Source organism: Diplodia corticola (assembly GCF_001883845.1).
Source record: "Diplodia corticola strain CBS 112549 chromosome Unknown scaffold9, whole genome shotgun sequence".
NCBI lineage: Eukaryota > Fungi > Ascomycota > Dothideomycetes > Botryosphaeriales > Botryosphaeriaceae > Diplodia > Diplodia corticola.
Genome location: NW_017971488.1, coordinates 130,952 through 148,126, shown reverse-complemented (window position 1 = coordinate 148,126; position 17,175 = coordinate 130,952). Strand labels below are relative to the sequence as shown.

Below are 17,175 nucleotides of genomic sequence, written 5' to 3'. Positions count from 1 at the left end.
AGTCGTGCACGCGTTGGCCAACCTTTCACCCACGCTCTACCTCGGCTTCCACCTCACTCCACCTCGCCCTCTCCTCCCTCGTCAGATGCCCACCCGGGAAGAACGTATCCAGCATGCTCTTCCCCACCCGCGGATACCTCCGCTCAACCTCCAACAACGTATCAAACACCTTCGCCTCCCCCACCACCTCCCTAAACTCCAACGGCACGCCCGCCGCCTCAGGCCCGCGCCTCGCCCCCGCCACATAAACATTCTGCACCATCCCAATCCCACCCACCACCACCAAAAACCACGAATGCGCCCTCAACCCCGCCGCCGACACCAACAACCCCACCCACAACGCGCACAGCACCCCAACCGCCCCCACCGTCCCAGTGCGACTCGCCTCACCCAAACCACCGCCATGCATCTGCCCCGCCCCCGCCCCCGCCGCCGCCGCCGCGGCGAGGTCCTCGAGATCCAGCCCGCGGCCCTCGCCCAGCACCACGAGCGCGTGCTGCGCGCCGTTGCCGCGCGTCAGCACGACCGCCTTGTCGCTGCGGCGGCGGCAGCACCCCCACCGCTCGCGCCGCCACTGCGGCAGCGCCGCCGTCGCCGCCGCCAGCGCCGCGCCCGCGCCCGTCACCGCCAGCACCGCCCAGTCGCCCCAGACGGCCGCCGGGATGGACGCCACGCACAGCTGGACGAGCAGCGTCGCGAGGCCGATTAGGTGCGCGAGGTCGTGGGTGACCGGCGCGGGGTGGGCCGGGCGGTCGGCGGCGGCGGCGAGGACGGTGACGCAGAGGGAGGTGCGGGTCGGGCGGGGGGTGGTCGTGGTGGTGGCGGCGGTGGAGTCGAGCATCTTTGTGGAGGAGAGGTGCGAGTTCGGGGGCTGCTTGTCCTCGTCCTGCTGCTGCTGCAGCTGCTTGCGCGCAGCGGAGGCTTTGTCTGCTTCCCAGCGCTGGTCCAGCATGGATTGCAGGTGGTTCTTGGTTTGGGCGGGCATCCAATACTCGAAGTCGCGTACCAGGCGGCCGATCAGCCAAGAGGAGTTGTCGCGGGCGTATCCGCTCCGGCCGTTGATGACACGGCATGAGATGTCGGGCGCTGGCATCAGCTTGTTCTCGCCGACGGCGGAGAGGAGGGCAGTCACAGAGAAGGCGACCCAACCTATTTGAGTTAGCTGAGATGCTCGGTACTGGGAAGGAGCACGCGAGTGGGAATGGTTGGTTTGGAGAATCATAATCCAGTGTGCGACATGCAAGGTGAGGGTGTTGTGACAGCAGTCAGTGTGATCTCTCGGGAGCTTTTTTTATTTTTTATATTTTTTAAGAGAGAGCGGTCGAGGTGGAGTGGGGAAACGGAGGATGAAATTAAGGTTGGTTTACCAAAGGAGAAAGCGACAGGCGCGACAAGGGATTCGGTGCCGGCCACTTGTGCAAGGGCGCGGCTAATGACCTCACCGCCGAGGAGGAGAAGCACAGAAAAAACATCTCCCGGGCTCTGCCATTGCATGGAAAATGCGGCAGCTGGGAGATCCGTGTCAAAGACTTTGGTGAAGAGGTGAAAGGGAGCCATGGCGGAAGAAGGGTGAGTGAGTGAGTGAGAGGTGGATATCGAGGTGAGCACAGACACGGGTCGCTAGGTGCTTTTAGCTGCCCGTTTCGAGACAATTATGCCTTGCGCCAAGCGTCTAGTCCTTTGCTGCGCCGCACGTGGAGATCTTCACTCACTGCCTCAGCTTACTCGCCGCTCGTTACGCTGCGGCTGTAAGGCAGAAGTCGCTCGCCGTAGCGGTGAGCACTGATCCCTACTACACCATCTCGCCCGCCAGGCTGACTGCGATCCTTCGTGAGGGGTATTCCAATCGTTAGGAATATACCGAAAATCATGTTGCACATTCGCCGTAAGAAATGTCCAAGTTAGCCGCCGTAGCCGCAAGTGGCGTGATGATGCGAAGCCGTCAACCATGCTTCTACCTGGTTCACAGTATGCCTTGCCATAGAGTGGAGACCAATCTTGACGTCACCTCACCTTCACCGATCCTTCTCAAATACTGCTATACCTACTAGTCGAATTTTGACCTCAAAACAATCCATTGTGGGTGCCTGGACTACTCACTTGGACACATGCACCCCACCGGCTGTGGCACTGCCCCGAAGATGAACTGCTGGCTCCTTGATCTAACCAATGCACCATGTCTGCTTTGGCCGCAGCAATTCCCGCATCAACGGCTGCGAGGGGTTGACGACACCACCAGCAGGGGGCGGGCTGTTCTCCGGAAGCCGTGTTGCCTCAGCCAAGAGCTCGTATCGGCCGTAGGCAACATCGCCCTCTCTCCTCGTCAGTGAAAGGACGACGCAAGAAAGCCTTGTTGCCCCATTTTGGAACAGAGCGGCCTCGACCCCCTCGTAAGCCTTTTCGAACACGATGCCTACGTGATGCAGAGCACTCGGGTCCCACGCCTGTCTTTCTTTGGCAATAACATGCAAGTATCGGACCTTCTCATGGCCGTCATCGTCAACGTCCGTCCGGCTTACTGCGATCCAGAAGCCCTCTGAATCCCGTTCAGCCACGTAGCCGCCAAGGTCAGTAGTGAATCCGGGAAGAACGGTCAGCAACCCTTCTCTCAAGATCTTCACCGGCGTCTCCAAAGTCCGCCCATACACCTGGTCATCTTGGCTCATGCAGCGCTGCAGCGCCCAGCGCCAGCCTTCCTCCCCGTAGCGCTCTCCAGGCAGAAAGATGATCTCCTGTGAAAAATGCGAAAGCATCCCATAGAAGGCCCGCATGCGCTCGGGTGCGTTCTTCTTGATATCCAGGATGGCTTTTGGATCAAGGTTGACTATATTGGCGAATACCACCGGCCGGTCCTCATCCTTGGTTGTGTCTCTGGCCGCCACGTTGCTCCAGCTCATCGACACCAAGTCGTGAGGCTTGGCTATGATCTCATTTTCCTTGCCCATGGGCACCGCCTTGTCAAGAACCTTGTCGAACGTCGAGTAGGAAGACGTCACGGTGCGGAACCATTGGAACCACAGAGAGTAAGCATCATGTGCAACCGGTGCCTGCAAGGCGTGGAACTTCCCGTGATGGTGCTTCAGCCATAGCTTGTCCGCCATGTCTGGGACGTTGACGATCTTGTCCTTGAAGACGACATAGAGGCGCCTGCGCGCTGCGAGTCCCTCTTGTAAAGTCCACAGCCTCCGCATCCAGCCCGAACATGCCAGAATCCGCAACATGATCTCTTCTTTCGGAACATCGCTCACAGCAGTATCCTCGAGCTCGGCGTCGACGATCATGACCCGGTGCGCTTGACACACACACGCATTAGTTCGCAACAGACAACCCATCCTTGGACGCCCACTCACCTCTCTCATACACCTTCTTCATCCCCCTGATCGCCATCTTCTTGGTCTCTTCGTCCAGCGGAACACACAACGTGTCCATCCAGAACCACGTATCCTGTTCCGGAGTATGCGCCAGGCTCATAGCAGCATGCAGCAAATGCCTCCCGCTGACATGCAGCGCGCTGACGGGATTATCCCACGCCCCAGGCACATTCGCGCGCTCCCAAAGCAGCCGCGCCGCCATGGCCTTGAGCCGCACCAAGTGACACTCTGGCAACGCATTCGCCTCCTCATTCCCCATCCCATCCTTCCAGACATGCGACACCGCCACGTAGTTCCTCCCCGGCCGATGCGCGCCCACCTCCAACACCAACGGCCCCCCTTGGCCTTCACCCTCACCCCCCCGCCGCACCCGCACAATCGGAATCCCCCCCTTCCTCAGCACCGCCTTCACCTCCTCCACCGGCACCCCCACAAACCCACACCGACACCCCCCCTCATAATGCCCCGTCACATACGTCCCCGGCACAACCTGATCCACCACACACCTCGCCGCCGTACACCTAGCATGCCCACCCGCCGCACCCGCCTCTACCCCCGCCCTCGTCGTGCGGCCCCGCCGCCGCTCCCCCAACTGCAACGCATACGCCTGCGGCAAGACGGACCTGAAGTTCGAAAAGCACGCAACCTCGCTCGGACACCAACCGAGCTGCTCGCGCATGCGCGCGTCGGCCCACGCGTCGCGGCTCGCCGCCTGCGGGAGCAGCACGGCGCGGAAATGCCTTAGGCCGAGCGTCTCGCGCACGAGCAGGAACAGCGTCGCGTGCAGGACGCGGATGGCGAAGGCCATGGCCGGGCGGAGGAGTGACGTAGCAGGACTGCGTCCGTGTAGTAGTAGCATCTCGCCGAGCTGGTTCTCGATGGCTTCCCAGTCGGACTGCGTGCAGGATGGGCCGAGGAGGGCGGGGGCGGGGGCGGGGGGGCTGGCGCCGTCGCTGTTCGTCTTCGTCTTCGTCTTCTTCCCCCCCGGGCCGAAGGCGGAGCCGGCGAGCGCGGCGTCGACGTAGCGCCAGAGGTTCGCGGTGGTGAGGTACTGGCGGCCGTCAGCCGCGTCGTAGCGCAGGAAGTCGTCGTGGCGGACGACGCCGCTACCGAAGACGGCGTGGAGGACGCCAAAGTACAGCCAGCACTCGAGACGGGGCCCATGGCTCTCGGGGATGAAGAGGTGGTCCGATCCCGGGCGCCGCCAGCCGTTTCTCGAGGGGTAGCCGAGCCAGGGCCCGCCGTCGTAGACGGGGCCGTCGTATGGGATCTGGAGCGGCGAGGGGGGCGGGCGCGACGTGCCGAAGAGGTGGTCGGCCATCTTTTTCTTCTTTCTTTCTTGGGAGGCTAATCTGAACGTCCCGGTACCTAGTGGTGGGGAGAGTTCAACGTTTGCTGGTTGATGGTGATGCGCGCGGCGTTGGCCCCCAATGCTCTGGTTTACGCTATTTATATGTGCCAATCACATTTGCTGCATCCTCGTTGGCAACGTAAGGACTCGGATTGATGCCTGGCCATCCTCTCGCGTACATGCTTGGAGCGGGTTGCGGCGGTGTGCGTTGTTTGGGTGGTCTCTATCCATGAATGTAGTGGCCGCCTGGCCTGTCAGCACAACACTTCAACAAAAATCATTGAAGCGCCAGGGGCAGTTGTATGCCATCCCTGTGCTTAGCGAGTCTTCGGCCCGGGCCCACTCTGACTTGTTTGACCTATTCAATTGATTGCCCTGCTCATTTTCAAAACAAGATGCTCATCGAAAATATCCTCCGCCCGCATACCGAGCGTCTGGCAAAAGAAAATTCTAGGGAAAAGAAGAGAAAATTACACTTACTACTCTCTGTTGTCTCCGTTCCCCTTGCCGCGTGGTAGGCCGCGTAAGCTCTATCTCACAACGCCAAGTTAATACCTGAGACAAATGCGCCTTCCCTTTTCGTTCAGCTCTGGCACGCAAAGCGAGGATATGGTAGTAGATCAGAAGCGGCTTCGAGTACCAGACGTTCGTTCATCAACCACTCATGCGTGCACCCACAGAGAAACGAAATACTCCAATGAACAATGTGATATACGGATCGCACAACCAAAATACGCCTTCCGACCAGTCCCTTGCGTCCCCAGCCCTTGTATCTCATCAAATCGCGCACAGCATCGGCAAGGAGACCACGAGCATTCAAGGCGAGAAACGCAACGCCACAAAACTCCACGCTGTTGAACACCAGTTGTTGGAAAACAAGAAGGAATAATAGCCTTCTTCCACCAAGTTCCATTTCCATTTTCCATTTTCCATACTCCTTTGTTTCTCCTCCGTTGTAATCAAAACTCCCTCGTTCATCCTGTCCAGAAGTCCATCAGACAAGGCTCCCGTATGAACCAAAGGAAATAATAATGGGAAGAGTGATGAGCCAATACACTTGGTCAGCCGACTGCTCTTTACACACACTCCGCCCATCCGAATGATAAGGATATAAAGGATATCTTCCCAGCCTTGGTCCTTCACTGTCCCAAGAGAGGAGAATAGAAGAAAAGGGAGGAATGGAAAACGCGGCCATCTCAAGAATACGCGTTATTCCGGTTAGGGTATTGTGCTGTATCCAAAATCAATAGAAGTGGAGAAGGAGACATTTCGGTTCCTCTTTCGCTTTCATGCGCTCTTGAAGACCTGGCCACCCTCGACGATGATTTGCTCGTCCAGTTTCGCCTTGGTGTCGCCGTACTCTACTCTCTTCCACGTCGTGATGCGTGCCTTGTTCATGTCCACGTCAAACACGCGTACTCTCCGGTGGTAGCCATCATAGCCGCCGTAGCCGCCGAAGCCACTTCCACCGGCATAGCACATCCATAGTTTGGGGTCTTCATCGACCTTGCCAAGCGCGCAATAGTCGTTGACGTGGTCATGGCCACATGACACGGCCAGCACGTGATTCTCAACAAGGGCGTCGAAGAAATGGCTGTTGAAGCCCGGAGCAGTGACACCCTCTTTCCAGGTGCCTACGATGCTGTTCTCTTTGAGGGCATATTCGGGTAGCGGGATGTGGATGAATGCCATGTCCAAATGAATATGAGTGTACTGTTTATGCGCGTCCTTGAGGGAATGGGCCGTGTCTTTGAACCAGGTTATTTGGTTCGGCTTGAGCCAATCGTAGCCACGGAATTTGGCTTCGTCGGGCGAGTAGGCGTGCGTGTCGAGAAAGTACAGCGTCATTGCCGAGTGCTGCGAGTTTCCTGGTGCCATGATTTCGACATAGTAATTGCCCACACCTTCGATTGTATTCGGCCCAGGCTCAGACAACGAGTAAGGGAGAGTCGTGAGGAGAGACATTTGCGCGGCACGGGAAAGGGAGCCTTCGTCGTCGTGATTTCCAAAGATGGCAGCGTATGGGATCTTGCGCTTGATAAAAAGCTCTGCGAACTTGAAGATTGCCTACACTGCGGGTCATTATTGCTGGTCGTCCGTAAAAGGGCAAAAGAAACTTACGGATTGTGCATCCGGCGCGGTATCTCCGTTGACTTGATCACCAGATAGAACAACCATATCGGGCTTCTCCTCATCCAGAATCTTGCCAACGAAATCCAAAGTCCGGCTGTCGGCGTCACATTGGCCCCCGTTATGGTCCTTTGGCTCCGGATCCCTGCAGGCGCCCAAGCCGGTGCTCAGGTGGAGATCCGAGACCTGCAGGATCTTGAACTTGCCATCCTTCTTGATCCTGGGCACTGGTTTGTCGGTCTTGTGGGGCACCCCACGACGGACGCTGATGCGCGCCTCTTGCGCCTCCCCAGACGTGTCCAGCAGCATGGGAGTGTCGCGGACCTCCCAGCCCGGGCGGGGTTCGACGGCGTCAGCGCCGAACAGGATGTCGATGGCGGTGATGACCTTGTCGGAGTCGCTGTCGTGGCGCTTGCTCGAGCGCAGCAGCCAGACGCCGGCAGGACGCGACTCCCACTTGGCCGTTTCCTGGCCTTTCTCGCCCATTGAAGGGTCGAGGCGGCCGACCCGCACGTCAAGCACGACGCGGTCATCTTGGTTCAGCTCCTCCTCGCGCTTGCGCTTGACGTGTACGTAGGCCTTGTTGAACCAGCCGCTGCCGAGGTATAGGTCCTTCTCGATACGATGCCATTTGTCGGGATCAAGCTTGCAGCTTGACAGCGGGTTGAGCGAGGAGCAGGTCTGGACATGGATGTCGGTGATGATCAGGCCGGGGTGGTGGACCGGCAGGTGGTTGTGGATGCTCTGCGGCAGCACACGGAAATGGTTGTCGAAGAAGACGAGGATCAGCACGATGGTGGTGAAGAGCAAGCCGAGCTGGATGCCGGTGCGGACCTGGAGCAATTTAGCTTGGGATCTGATTAGCTTAGGGCGGGCGAGGTACGATTCGGCGGGTCATCTTGGCTACGGATCTCGTGAGCTCCCTGAGGCGGCGAGGCTGGGTCGGGGGAAACGTGCGGCAGTGGGCGAGGGGGCGAGTGGTGTTTCAGCAGACGGCTCGGTGGTCGATGTGCTCCGAGCAAGCCATCGTCTCGCGCGCAGCAGCTCAAGGAATGGTGTGCCGGGGGGAGGGGCCAGAAGCGCAGCGTGGAGAGTCAGAGCTCGCGGGCTGCTCGTCTGAATCGTGGCCGTTTAGCACTCGCGCCAGCCTAGCCCGCCCAAAGTCGATGCCGCTTGTCCGGCGCAGAACCGCGCCGCTGCCGACGCGACTTCACGCTACCCCAGATTCTCGCGCAGATCGCACGCAGACTCTGGAAAACACCGCCCGCTGCCCTCATGCACCTGCTCGCCCGCCCTTCGCCGGCGCTGCGCGCCCCCGCGCGTTGCCGCCAATGCCTCCGCTCGCTGAGCACGCAGGCCCACGCCAAGGTCTTTGCTGGTAGGCTTCTCCAGCCCTGCGTTTTTGTCGCTCCGCGCTGATCCGCGCCACTAGAGGGCGACGTAGTTCTGCTGCGGGACAGAAACCGCCCCCGCAACCCGGGCATCCTAACCAAGCCACTCAAGGCCGGCGTTGTCATCGTCAACCAGCACGGCAGCCTCCCCCATAGCGACATCATCGGCAAGCGCATCCGTGACAATCTCCAGACCACGAAGACCCAGTACCGCATCCAGGAGCCAACGCTCGACGAGTACGTGCGCATGACTCCACGGATCGTCACTCCTGTTCGTTCACACCCGCCAACTGGGCTCTCAAGACATGCTAATGCGGCTGTCTTCTAGATCTACCCTGAAGATGCTTCGTTCATTGTAAATCTGTTTGACATCCATGTGAGTCCTACTGAGCCGGGTGCTGCCTTTTCACCACCGCTGGAGATCTTGGAGGCCGGAACCGGCCATGGCGGTCTCACGTTACACCTCGCGCGTGCAATCCACGCCGCCAATCCCCCGTTGCCTGAGTCTCTTAGGGCGGAATATACACCTGTTGTAGACCCGGAGCATCCCGCTGAGGAAGTGACGTATGAGTCGACGATTGTCGACCACATGGCGGAGCACACTCTTGAGTCTTGGAAGAGGCAAAGGAGGGCTGTGATCCATACCGTAGACCACAAGGCGAAGACCTCAAAGCACGCGAAGAAGATTGTCAGCGGGTTCCGCCGCGGCATGTATGCCAATGCCATTGATTTCCATGTTGGGGATGTCTCGGCTTGGATCAAGGCACGCTTCACAGCGCAGACTAAAGGAGATGCTACCAAAGGGCCTGAGCCGTTCTTGTCCTACGTTTTCCTGGATCTCCCCTCAGCAGAGGATCATCTGGAGATTGTATCCCAGGCCCTCCACATGGACGGCGCTCTAGCAGTCTTCAACCCAAGTGTTACGCAAATTGCCGACTCGGTGAAGAGAGTCAGGGAGTTGGGGCTGCCACTCGCACTTGACAAGGTTGTTGAACTGAGGGGAAGTGATACCGTTCGAGAGTGGGATCTTAGAGCGGTGCAACCTAAGGCGGCGATGAAAGCGGCAAACGGCACGAGTTTGAATGGCGAGAATGAGGAAGTGGATACTGATGAGGCGGCTGCCGAGAGTGACCAGAAAGAAAAAAATCTAGCTGAACAAGCGGTAGAGGAGGCAAAGGATCTAGAAAGGATCGAGACTGAGCAGAATGAAGAGCTTCAGACAGGCGACGCTAGCTGGAAGTACGTCTGCCGGCCCAAAACTGGTTTGACAATGGGTGTTGGCGGATTTGTAGGTCTGTGGCGTCGTTTTAAGACTTAGATTTGCCTGCTCGGGTAGGATTCATTGAGCTAGGGGGGGGGAAAATGTACATAAGGCGTCTGTAACAACATCAGGCTGCTTGAGCCTTGTATATCAAAATTTACGCTTATCTTTTGGTATTCTGTAGCAGCTGTACCGTCATCTGGAAAAGTCCGATATCTCCGGCGCTGTTCCGGCCAAACGTCAGATCAGATCAAGTCAGCCCCGCCATTCCAGTCACCGTCTCGGCCTCAGCCTCAACCTTCCACTTTCCGCTCCCCATCCTCGTGCGATTTCAAAATGGCGGAGCCCAAGCACCTGACCGGCGACAAGGCCGCCATCGAGGAGTTCCTCAACAAGTTCGACGTGAGTCCGACGTCGCAGTCGGCCCTGCGTTGTGTTTCCAAGACTGACATCCCTAGACTTTTTTGTTTGACTGCGATGGTATGCTTCCGCCTCATTCCGCGCCCATCCTATCTCTCGCGCATGTTCGCAGGCACCCGCCGACCGTCTTCTTCCACGATTCAAGCCTGCGCAAAGAGCAAAAGTACGGATATGCTGATGGTATATGAAGGATAGGCGTACTATGGTCTGGGGATCACCTTTTCGACCATGTCCCGGAAACACTGGAGATGCTAAGGAGTAAGGGTGAGTGCTTCGCTTCTGCATCTGCGATGGGCGCTTGATGAGGCATGTGGTCGCTCATTCACGTCCCAGGCAAGGAGCTCATCTTCGTCACCAACAACAGCACCAAGAGCCGCGCAGACTATAAGCAGAAGTTCGACAAGCTCGGCATTCCCGCTAAAGTGGTATGGATTCCTGCCTTCTCGACCTCTAAACGCGCACCTACATCCGCAGTCGTACTTACACTTCCGCTTTCTTGCAGGAGGAAGTTTTTGGCTCAGCTTACAGCGCTGCGGTCTACATCTCGCGCATCCTCGAGTTACCAGCGGGCAAGAAAAAGGTCTTCGTTCTGGGCGAGTCTGGCATCGAGCAGGAGCTGAAGGCTGAGAATGTGCCTTACATTGGCGGCACCGACCCGAGCCTGCGCCGCGATGTCCAGCAGTCCGACTTTGAGGCGATCGCGAACGGCTCCGCGCTTGATCCGGAGGTTGGCGTGGTGCTGGCCGGTCTTGACTTCCACGTCAACTACCTGAAGTACTCGCTTGCGTTTGCGTATTTGAGGAGGGGCGCCAAGTTCCTGGCCACCAACATCGACTCGACGCTGCCCAACGCGAAGACGCTGTTCCCCGGCGCTGGTTCAGTCAGCTCGCCGCTGATCACCGCGACCGGCACGCATCCGTTGTCGCTGGGGAAGCCCAGCCAGGCAATGTTAGACGCCGTGGTGGGCAAATTCCACTTTGACCGCAGCAGGACGTGCATGGTGGGCGATCGCCTGAATACCGACATTCAGTTCGGCATTGAGGGTAAGCTGGGCGGCACGCTCGCCGTGCTGACTGGCGTTAGCAAGAAGGAGGACTTCTTGGGCGAAGGCGATGGAACAGGTGTGAAGCCAGCGTACTATGCGGACACTCTGGGCGACCTGCTGGTGTAAATCCGAGGATGCTAGAAAGTAGACTCTAGAAGGTAGAGGTAGATAGCACTAGACATGCATGAGCTACACCTGGATGCCTGGGGCATCGATTTCGGTATTACTGGCCCCTGCTAGCGTGATGCGACATCCTTGTCAAGACGCGAACGCGCCTCGCGTCTCCCAGCGCGCGCCGCCCGCAACATTCTAGCATCTCGCCCGCCAACTTCACCACACTCGGCTCTCCACCACCACAGACATACATATTCCCCCGCTCCTCTCGATTCATAAACTGGCGCCAGCGTTGGCAATCCAGCGACATGCAACGTACATCCTTTACCCGCATCGATCCCAAGCGGCGCGCAGATGTCGACCACAAGAAACGCCAATTCGCAAAGGCGACATGGAGGGAGCAGGACTACAAGCACCGGCTTAATTTCTATACCGTACCACCTACCGCAGAAATCACGCTCGAAGAGTTTGAGGAGTGGGCAATTGCGAGACTAAAGGGTGAGCAACGCTGCCATTCCTCATCGACTCACGCGCCTTATGGGCACCATGATACAAGCGTCTCTGCTTGCATTCCCGGTTGAAAAGAGGTTACTCACATCCTTGCCATGCAGTCCTCTCCGAGCTCGAAGCTTGTAGCTTTCGCAACCGCTCCCCCGAAGAAACGGCCTCGTACATGACGCCCATTCTCGAGAAGTACCTGCCGCTCCACAGCAACAGCAGCCGCAGCACCCAGCTAGATGCCGAGCGTAAGAAAGACCATTACTCACACTTTATCCTGCGCCTCGCCTTCTCCGCGACCGAGGACCTACGCCGCCGCTTCGCGCGCCTGGAGACGCTGCTATTCCGCCTCCGCTGGCGGGAGGAGAACGCGAACGAAAGACGTGAATTTGTCGACAGTTTGGATATGGGTGGACAGTGGGACAAGGTGACCGAGGAAGAGAAGAAGGAGTTGGGTCAGGACTTGCTCAACGCGACGGCAGGAGGTAAAAGAGCTGAGGAGGAGGGCTGGTTCAAAGTAGATTGGGAGAAGGTGCCGGAGCTGGTGGAACAGAGGAAGGTGCTTATCAGGAGAGGGGTGGCTTATGTACCTGTGAGGGAGCAATCAAGCTTGATTGTTGCTGAGTACACGAGGAGATTGGACGAGGCATTGCTGGTAAGTACTTCTCGCGCCACACCCAATAGGGCGCTCGCAATTACTGAACGTATGATCCGGTTGAGATGAGTGCTAACATGTTTTGTAGTTGGCGTCTCGCGCCCTACCCCGCCTCGATGAGGATGACCGACTCTCCCCCATTCTCTCTCACCTCTCAAATAACTTCACCGCGCCGGATACCACCTACTCATCTGACACCGCCATCGACGGCCTCTCCGCCCCCACCGCCGCCTCCGTCGACGCGCTATCCAAGCATTTCCCCCTCTGCATGCAGCATCTGCACCGCACCCTCCGCCAGAATTCGCACCTCAAGCACTTCGGTCGGCTGCAATACACGCTCTTCCTGAAGGGCATCGGCCTCTCGCTGGAAGAGTGTCTGATTTTCTGGCGCCGCAGCTTCAAGCTCATCACAGACGAGAAGTTCAACAAGGAGTACCGCTACAACGTACGCCACGCCTACGGCGACGTCGGCGGCGACGCCAACCGCCGCGGCCGCGGCTACACGCCGTACTCGTGCCAGAAGCTCACCACGGAGCCGCTGCCCGGCCCCGGCCAGACGCACGGCTGCCCGTACAGGTCGTTCGCGCCCGAGAACTTGGTCTCGATGCTCCAGCAGACGGGCGTCCATGACGGGCAGGTGCTGAAGGAGGTCAGGGACGATGTGCAGAGGCAGCGGTATCACATTGCGTGCAACCGCGTGTTTGAGTGGAAGCACAAGGGCGAGATCAAGAAGGTCAAGGACGAGGGGACGTGGGGCGCCAGTCAGATGGATACCATCTTGCACCCGAACGAGTATTTCAAGAGGAGTTTCTTGCTGGGACACTTGGGAGAGGAGGGAGGCAGTGCATTAAGGGAGAACATCAGGTCGCAGGGTTGATGGAGGCTCGTATGCGTAAAACCTACGTCGGAATGCTCTTGGGAATAGTGTTGGATTCAGCTTGGATTTTATCGCGTTTTCAGGGAGTTCGGTAAAGTGACGGGGTCGGATTACGATCGTCCATCGACAATGGTACACTTCTTTATTTCTTATTCAAACTTTTGGGTATTTACGAGATTCCACTGCTTTTGGGTGATCTTTAGATACTCTGATAATATTTGGCCCTTCCCCAGCTCACATATGATGCTGATATCTATGGATGGCTCAACGCAGTCACTTGCGTCTTTGGAAATCCGTCGGTAACGCATTTTATAAGAGTGGCCGTAGGCTCATCCGTACTAAGCTCGCATTGAACAGTGTTGTATGTACTGATAGTGCAGGTGAAACTATAGGTGAAATAACACCACACTTCTGCAAAGGGTATTCATCACCATCTATTTCCCTCCACCATTATGCAAGAGCCTAGGAAATGTCTAAGTCAGAACGCCATAAGACTGTCCACGGAGACACCACAGAATAGTTTCTTTCACCCACGTGCTTGAATGCAAGAACAACAAGATTATTTAATGCCAGCGAATTTCCCACGGTACATCTGCGAGTCACCACTGCACTCCGTGCTCGCAGATACAGCAGCAACACCAGCATACTCGCCCCTCCACTCCCCTGACCTGCTACCTCTTTTTTCGTGCAGCCGGTTAGGTACTCTATCTTCATCGCCCTCAATCCAGGCCGCGCAGCATCAAAGTTTTCGCACGCACACCCTCATTCCTAGCGTGTCATGCAGCACACCACCACTTTCTGCAAATGATGATGCATCATCCAATCACAAACATCAACAGCCCACTGCAAGGACTCCAGTATGATCGAAGGGAAAGTTTTCCAGGTATTTGTTGACGACACGCCAGAACCACACACCCCATGAGTTCCTTTGCGTCTCAGATCAACCAAGCAGCGGGGGTGTCCTTGCATGATGACTGATCGAAGACGGTGCTCAAAGCAGTGGATGGAGACGCGGCCTGCGGGAGGGAGGGCAGCATAATACATATACGCGCGGACGCGTACCTTGTGGAACATGTCCTGCTGCTGGCAAAAGCCGCACAGCACCGGGCGGCAGGGGTCAGCGGGCAGCAGGGAAAGGGCTTGCATATGAAGTGACGAGCCAAGACGGATCTGACGTGCATGCGGCCCGTAGTGCCGGCGGTCCACGCGGCTGCAAGGATAGTGACGCAAAAGGACTGAAGCCAACACATGGCGTGGGGGGGAGGGAAGTGGTCATGTGTGCATACACACTCGGCTCCGTAAGTGGCTGCTGCGGTCTTATGGGAGATTTCATCAAGTGACTACCCGCTGTCATCCGTGCGAATGCTTTGAGCAGAAACCCATGATGCAACCAGAATATTTCTCATTGAATTGATTATGTACTATGAACCGAAGTCTGGTTCACAGAGAGAGGTCTTGTTAAGATTTCAGCTGACCTTGCCCAACCTGCACCTCAGTGTGTCTCCATAAGCACACTGCGTTGGAAATCCGATTCTATCCCCTGTCATGTTTCCGTAATAGAGAGAGCTATCTCGTTGGAATTCTTTTTTTTTTCTCCTTTTCAATGTCTGTAAGCTCCTCAGGCGTCAGAATTGTATCTGCACCTAAGCTCAGCCACCGCATTCTTGTTTATTGAAATCTCCTCAATCCAGAAAGCTGGAAGTAAAATCTTCTCCATCAATTGGCCTTCCCTCACAAGAATGAATCAAGTCATTCCTCATTGGAGAGCGAACGTTTTATGTTTTGCTTTAGTAGACGTTCATCATGGGGCCATCGAATGGAGAATCAAAGTCGAAATGAAGAAAAGTTGAATTCGTACAACCGGGGTATCCTATAGAGAGCGCAGTGTCAGTTTCTGCAGGCGCTAGATCATAAAGATATGAAACTGTACTTACTTCAGAAACGCGCACGCATTACGAAGGCTAAAAATGACTGAGTGACCCCTCAACCACCAGAAGATGAGAAGACTAGCGTCCGCTCACATCGTCCTCGCTCGTGGGCGGACGAGTACTACAAGGAGTGATGGCGTCGTCCTTCTCATCTACACCGGATCGCTCAGAGTGGTGTCCCGTATAACCGTACCTTCTCTCCGGATACAGCTCACTCGCGATGGACCTACGCTTCGGCTTCGGTCCCGGCGCTCCAGTCATTTCCAAATCAGGGTCCGAACGCTTCTTCCTCAAGGTCAGTCCGCGCGAGAGTAGGGCGCGCACATCGGCCCACGCGTTCTTGCACTGAGACCACGATGTGCACACATAGATGACGAAGTTCCAGAAACCTTGCATCGGCAAGACGAAGGCCGCAGTGACATTGAGCGGGAAGTTGACCTCATCCGGATAGGCCAGCGCGTAGACACGGTTGACGGTTGACGGGATCCAGACAACGAAGAGAGCGAGGAACATCAAGAACGCCACTTTTGCGTAGCCCCAGGCGGCATCGTTGGCATGGCGACCACCCGAGCCCTTGCGGTTGCCATTGCCCGAACTAGTGGGGCGTGGGCCTTCGAAGTCGAGAAGGAGCTCAGCGGGCACAGGAGCGCCTGCAGAAACGGAAGTCGAAAAGACGTTCTTGGGATCGGCATTGCCACCGGATACAGCATTCGAGTAGGGCCAGACGGCGCTGTCGGGTTCGTAGCGATGGAAAGGGGGGTTGTCGCCAGGCTCGGAGTTGTTGCGATGAGTGCTCTGTCCAGCTGTGGTGCCACTCAGCTTCCTTGTGCTTGAGTAAGAGCTCCGCGCATCAGCTTCGACATCGCCAGTCCTGAGGTTGTCCTCGGATCGAATGGCCTCGGAGGTGACGACAACCTCGGTGACAGCAGTCACAGCGTTGGTAATGTTGAAAGGGTTCTTGATCTGCGGGAACGGTTGCTCGTTGCTGCGTGAGAAGGCACGGAGAGCCTTGCGCTGCTTGAAAATGACGCGTCCAGTGTAGCAGTAGATGGAGATGGTCACCGCGATTACGACCCTGAGGCGGGTGTTTGTTAGTAAAGGCCCTGTTTAAATGTTGCAGAGGAGCGAATTTACCAGACCGGTCCGTAGAAGAATGCGATGCGCATCCATTCCCAGTCTTTGCTCACCCAGCACCAGAGCTTTGCTCAGTTAGCCTCATCCATCTACATTCACCTGGGCAACTTACGAGTGCATCTCCATAGATCTCCGTCCTAAGCCGAGAATGGTCCAAGGCGAGATAGATGATGCCCGGGATAGCACAAACACCGTAGCACAGAACGACATAGCGGGATTCAAGGTTGCGCAAATCGACGGCATTGTAATTCCTGTGTGCTTGGTTAGTCAATTGCCGATCGGGAATGCAGTAGAAGTTGGCCGGCTTACTTGAAGAACGTGAGGAAAACGTTCAGCGCCATGCAAAGGGTCCAGAGAGAATCAGCGGGCATGAACCTTATCAGGAGTTAGCATGTTTCCGTGCAGGAGGGTCTTGCTGCGTCTAAAGTTGAAACTGATGCAGGAGAGGTCGACACGCCCAGGTGGAAATGGCGCTAGCCAGTGAGGCTGAAGATGATGAACTCACATCTGAATGAAGAAGCCTTGGAAGCGGCACAAAGACCAAGACCCGCCATGGCTGGGGATGGCAGCAACTGAGATGACAGTGGCGGTGTTGGTCAGAATGTTACCGATGGATGCGTAGACGATGAGCCTATTGATCGGCTTGCGGAAGGCCGGGAAGAAGGCGAATGTGAGCAAGATGAAGAGGCAGCCGGCCAAAGAGATGGCTGAGGTAGTGCGCGCCACGCTCTCGAGGACAACCTCCTGGGCCGGGGTCATCCTGGCGGCGGTGCGAGCGAACGTCTTGTGTGCGCGCAAGTGGTGAGCGGAGGATGGAGGTGTGCAGACGGGGCGGAGAGGAAGGAAAGAAGGACAAGGCCCCGACGGTGGATCTGCCGCCGCAGGGCTCCTCGCTTAATTGGTCCTGGGCCGAAGCGGCAGTCGCGATGCTGATTGTGGGAGCAGACTAGATGTGCAGCTAGGAAGGCGCGGCCGTGCGATTTCCTTGTCAGTCGGCTGG

At 57.1% G+C, this 17,175-nt stretch overlaps 7 protein-coding genes across 7 annotated transcripts; 3 read left to right on the top strand and 4 right to left on the bottom strand.

The window, feature by feature from the left end:
• Positions 1 to 25: 25 nt before the first annotated feature.
• Positions 26 to 1,557, bottom strand: BKCO1_900040 (uncharacterized protein; the record flags this gene model as incomplete). Its single annotated transcript, XM_020279863.1, has 2 exons — positions 26 to 1,149; positions 1,368 to 1,557. The coding sequence occupies 2 exons, from the start codon at positions 1,555 to 1,557 to the stop codon at positions 26 to 28; spliced, it is 1,314 nt and encodes a 437-aa protein (XP_020133146.1).
• Positions 1,558 to 2,162: 605 nt separating this feature from the next.
• Positions 2,163 to 4,692, bottom strand: BKCO1_900039 (het domain protein; the record flags this gene model as incomplete). The annotated part of the gene is made up of 2 exons (XM_020279861.1): positions 2,163 to 3,292; positions 3,351 to 4,692. The coding sequence occupies 2 exons, from the start codon at positions 4,690 to 4,692 to the stop codon at positions 2,163 to 2,165; spliced, it is 2,472 nt and encodes an 823-aa protein (XP_020133202.1).
• A 1,317-nt stretch (positions 4,693 to 6,009) lies between these two features.
• On the bottom strand, positions 6,010 to 7,750 carry BKCO1_900038 (calcineurin-like phosphoesterase; the record flags this gene model as incomplete). The annotated part of the gene is made up of 3 exons (XM_020279860.1): positions 6,010 to 6,789; positions 6,844 to 7,686; positions 7,736 to 7,750. 3 exons carry the CDS (start codon positions 7,748 to 7,750, stop codon positions 6,010 to 6,012), a joined length of 1,638 nt encoding a protein of 545 aa, XP_020133201.1.
• A 377-nt stretch (positions 7,751 to 8,127) lies between these two features.
• BKCO1_900037 (trna (adenine-n-)-methyltransferase) lies at positions 8,128 to 9,561 on the top strand (the record flags this gene model as incomplete). The annotated part of the gene is made up of 3 exons (XM_020279859.1): positions 8,128 to 8,230; positions 8,285 to 8,514; positions 8,572 to 9,561. 3 exons carry the CDS (start codon positions 8,128 to 8,130, stop codon positions 9,559 to 9,561), a joined length of 1,323 nt encoding a protein of 440 aa, XP_020133210.1.
• A 279-nt stretch (positions 9,562 to 9,840) lies between these two features.
• Positions 9,841 to 11,095, top strand: BKCO1_900036 (4-nitrophenylphosphatase; the record flags this gene model as incomplete). The annotated part of the gene is made up of 4 exons (XM_020279858.1): positions 9,841 to 9,906; positions 9,963 to 10,104; positions 10,258 to 10,349; positions 10,427 to 11,095. The coding sequence occupies 4 exons, from the start codon at positions 9,841 to 9,843 to the stop codon at positions 11,093 to 11,095; spliced, it is 969 nt and encodes a 322-aa protein (XP_020133209.1).
• Positions 11,096 to 11,391: 296 nt separating this feature from the next.
• On the top strand, positions 11,392 to 13,113 carry BKCO1_900035 (dna primase large subunit; the record flags this gene model as incomplete). Its single annotated transcript, XM_020279857.1, has 3 exons — positions 11,392 to 11,581; positions 11,695 to 12,236; positions 12,325 to 13,113. The coding sequence occupies 3 exons, from the start codon at positions 11,392 to 11,394 to the stop codon at positions 13,111 to 13,113; spliced, it is 1,521 nt and encodes a 506-aa protein (XP_020133208.1).
• A 2,006-nt stretch (positions 13,114 to 15,119) lies between these two features.
• On the bottom strand, positions 15,120 to 16,934 carry BKCO1_900034 (g-protein coupled receptor; the record flags this gene model as incomplete). The annotated part of the gene is made up of 5 exons (XM_020279856.1): positions 15,120 to 16,116; positions 16,176 to 16,240; positions 16,288 to 16,426; positions 16,485 to 16,550; positions 16,681 to 16,934. 5 exons carry the CDS (start codon positions 16,932 to 16,934, stop codon positions 15,120 to 15,122), a joined length of 1,521 nt encoding a protein of 506 aa, XP_020133207.1.
• Between the last annotated feature and the right edge of the window lie 241 nt (positions 16,935 to 17,175).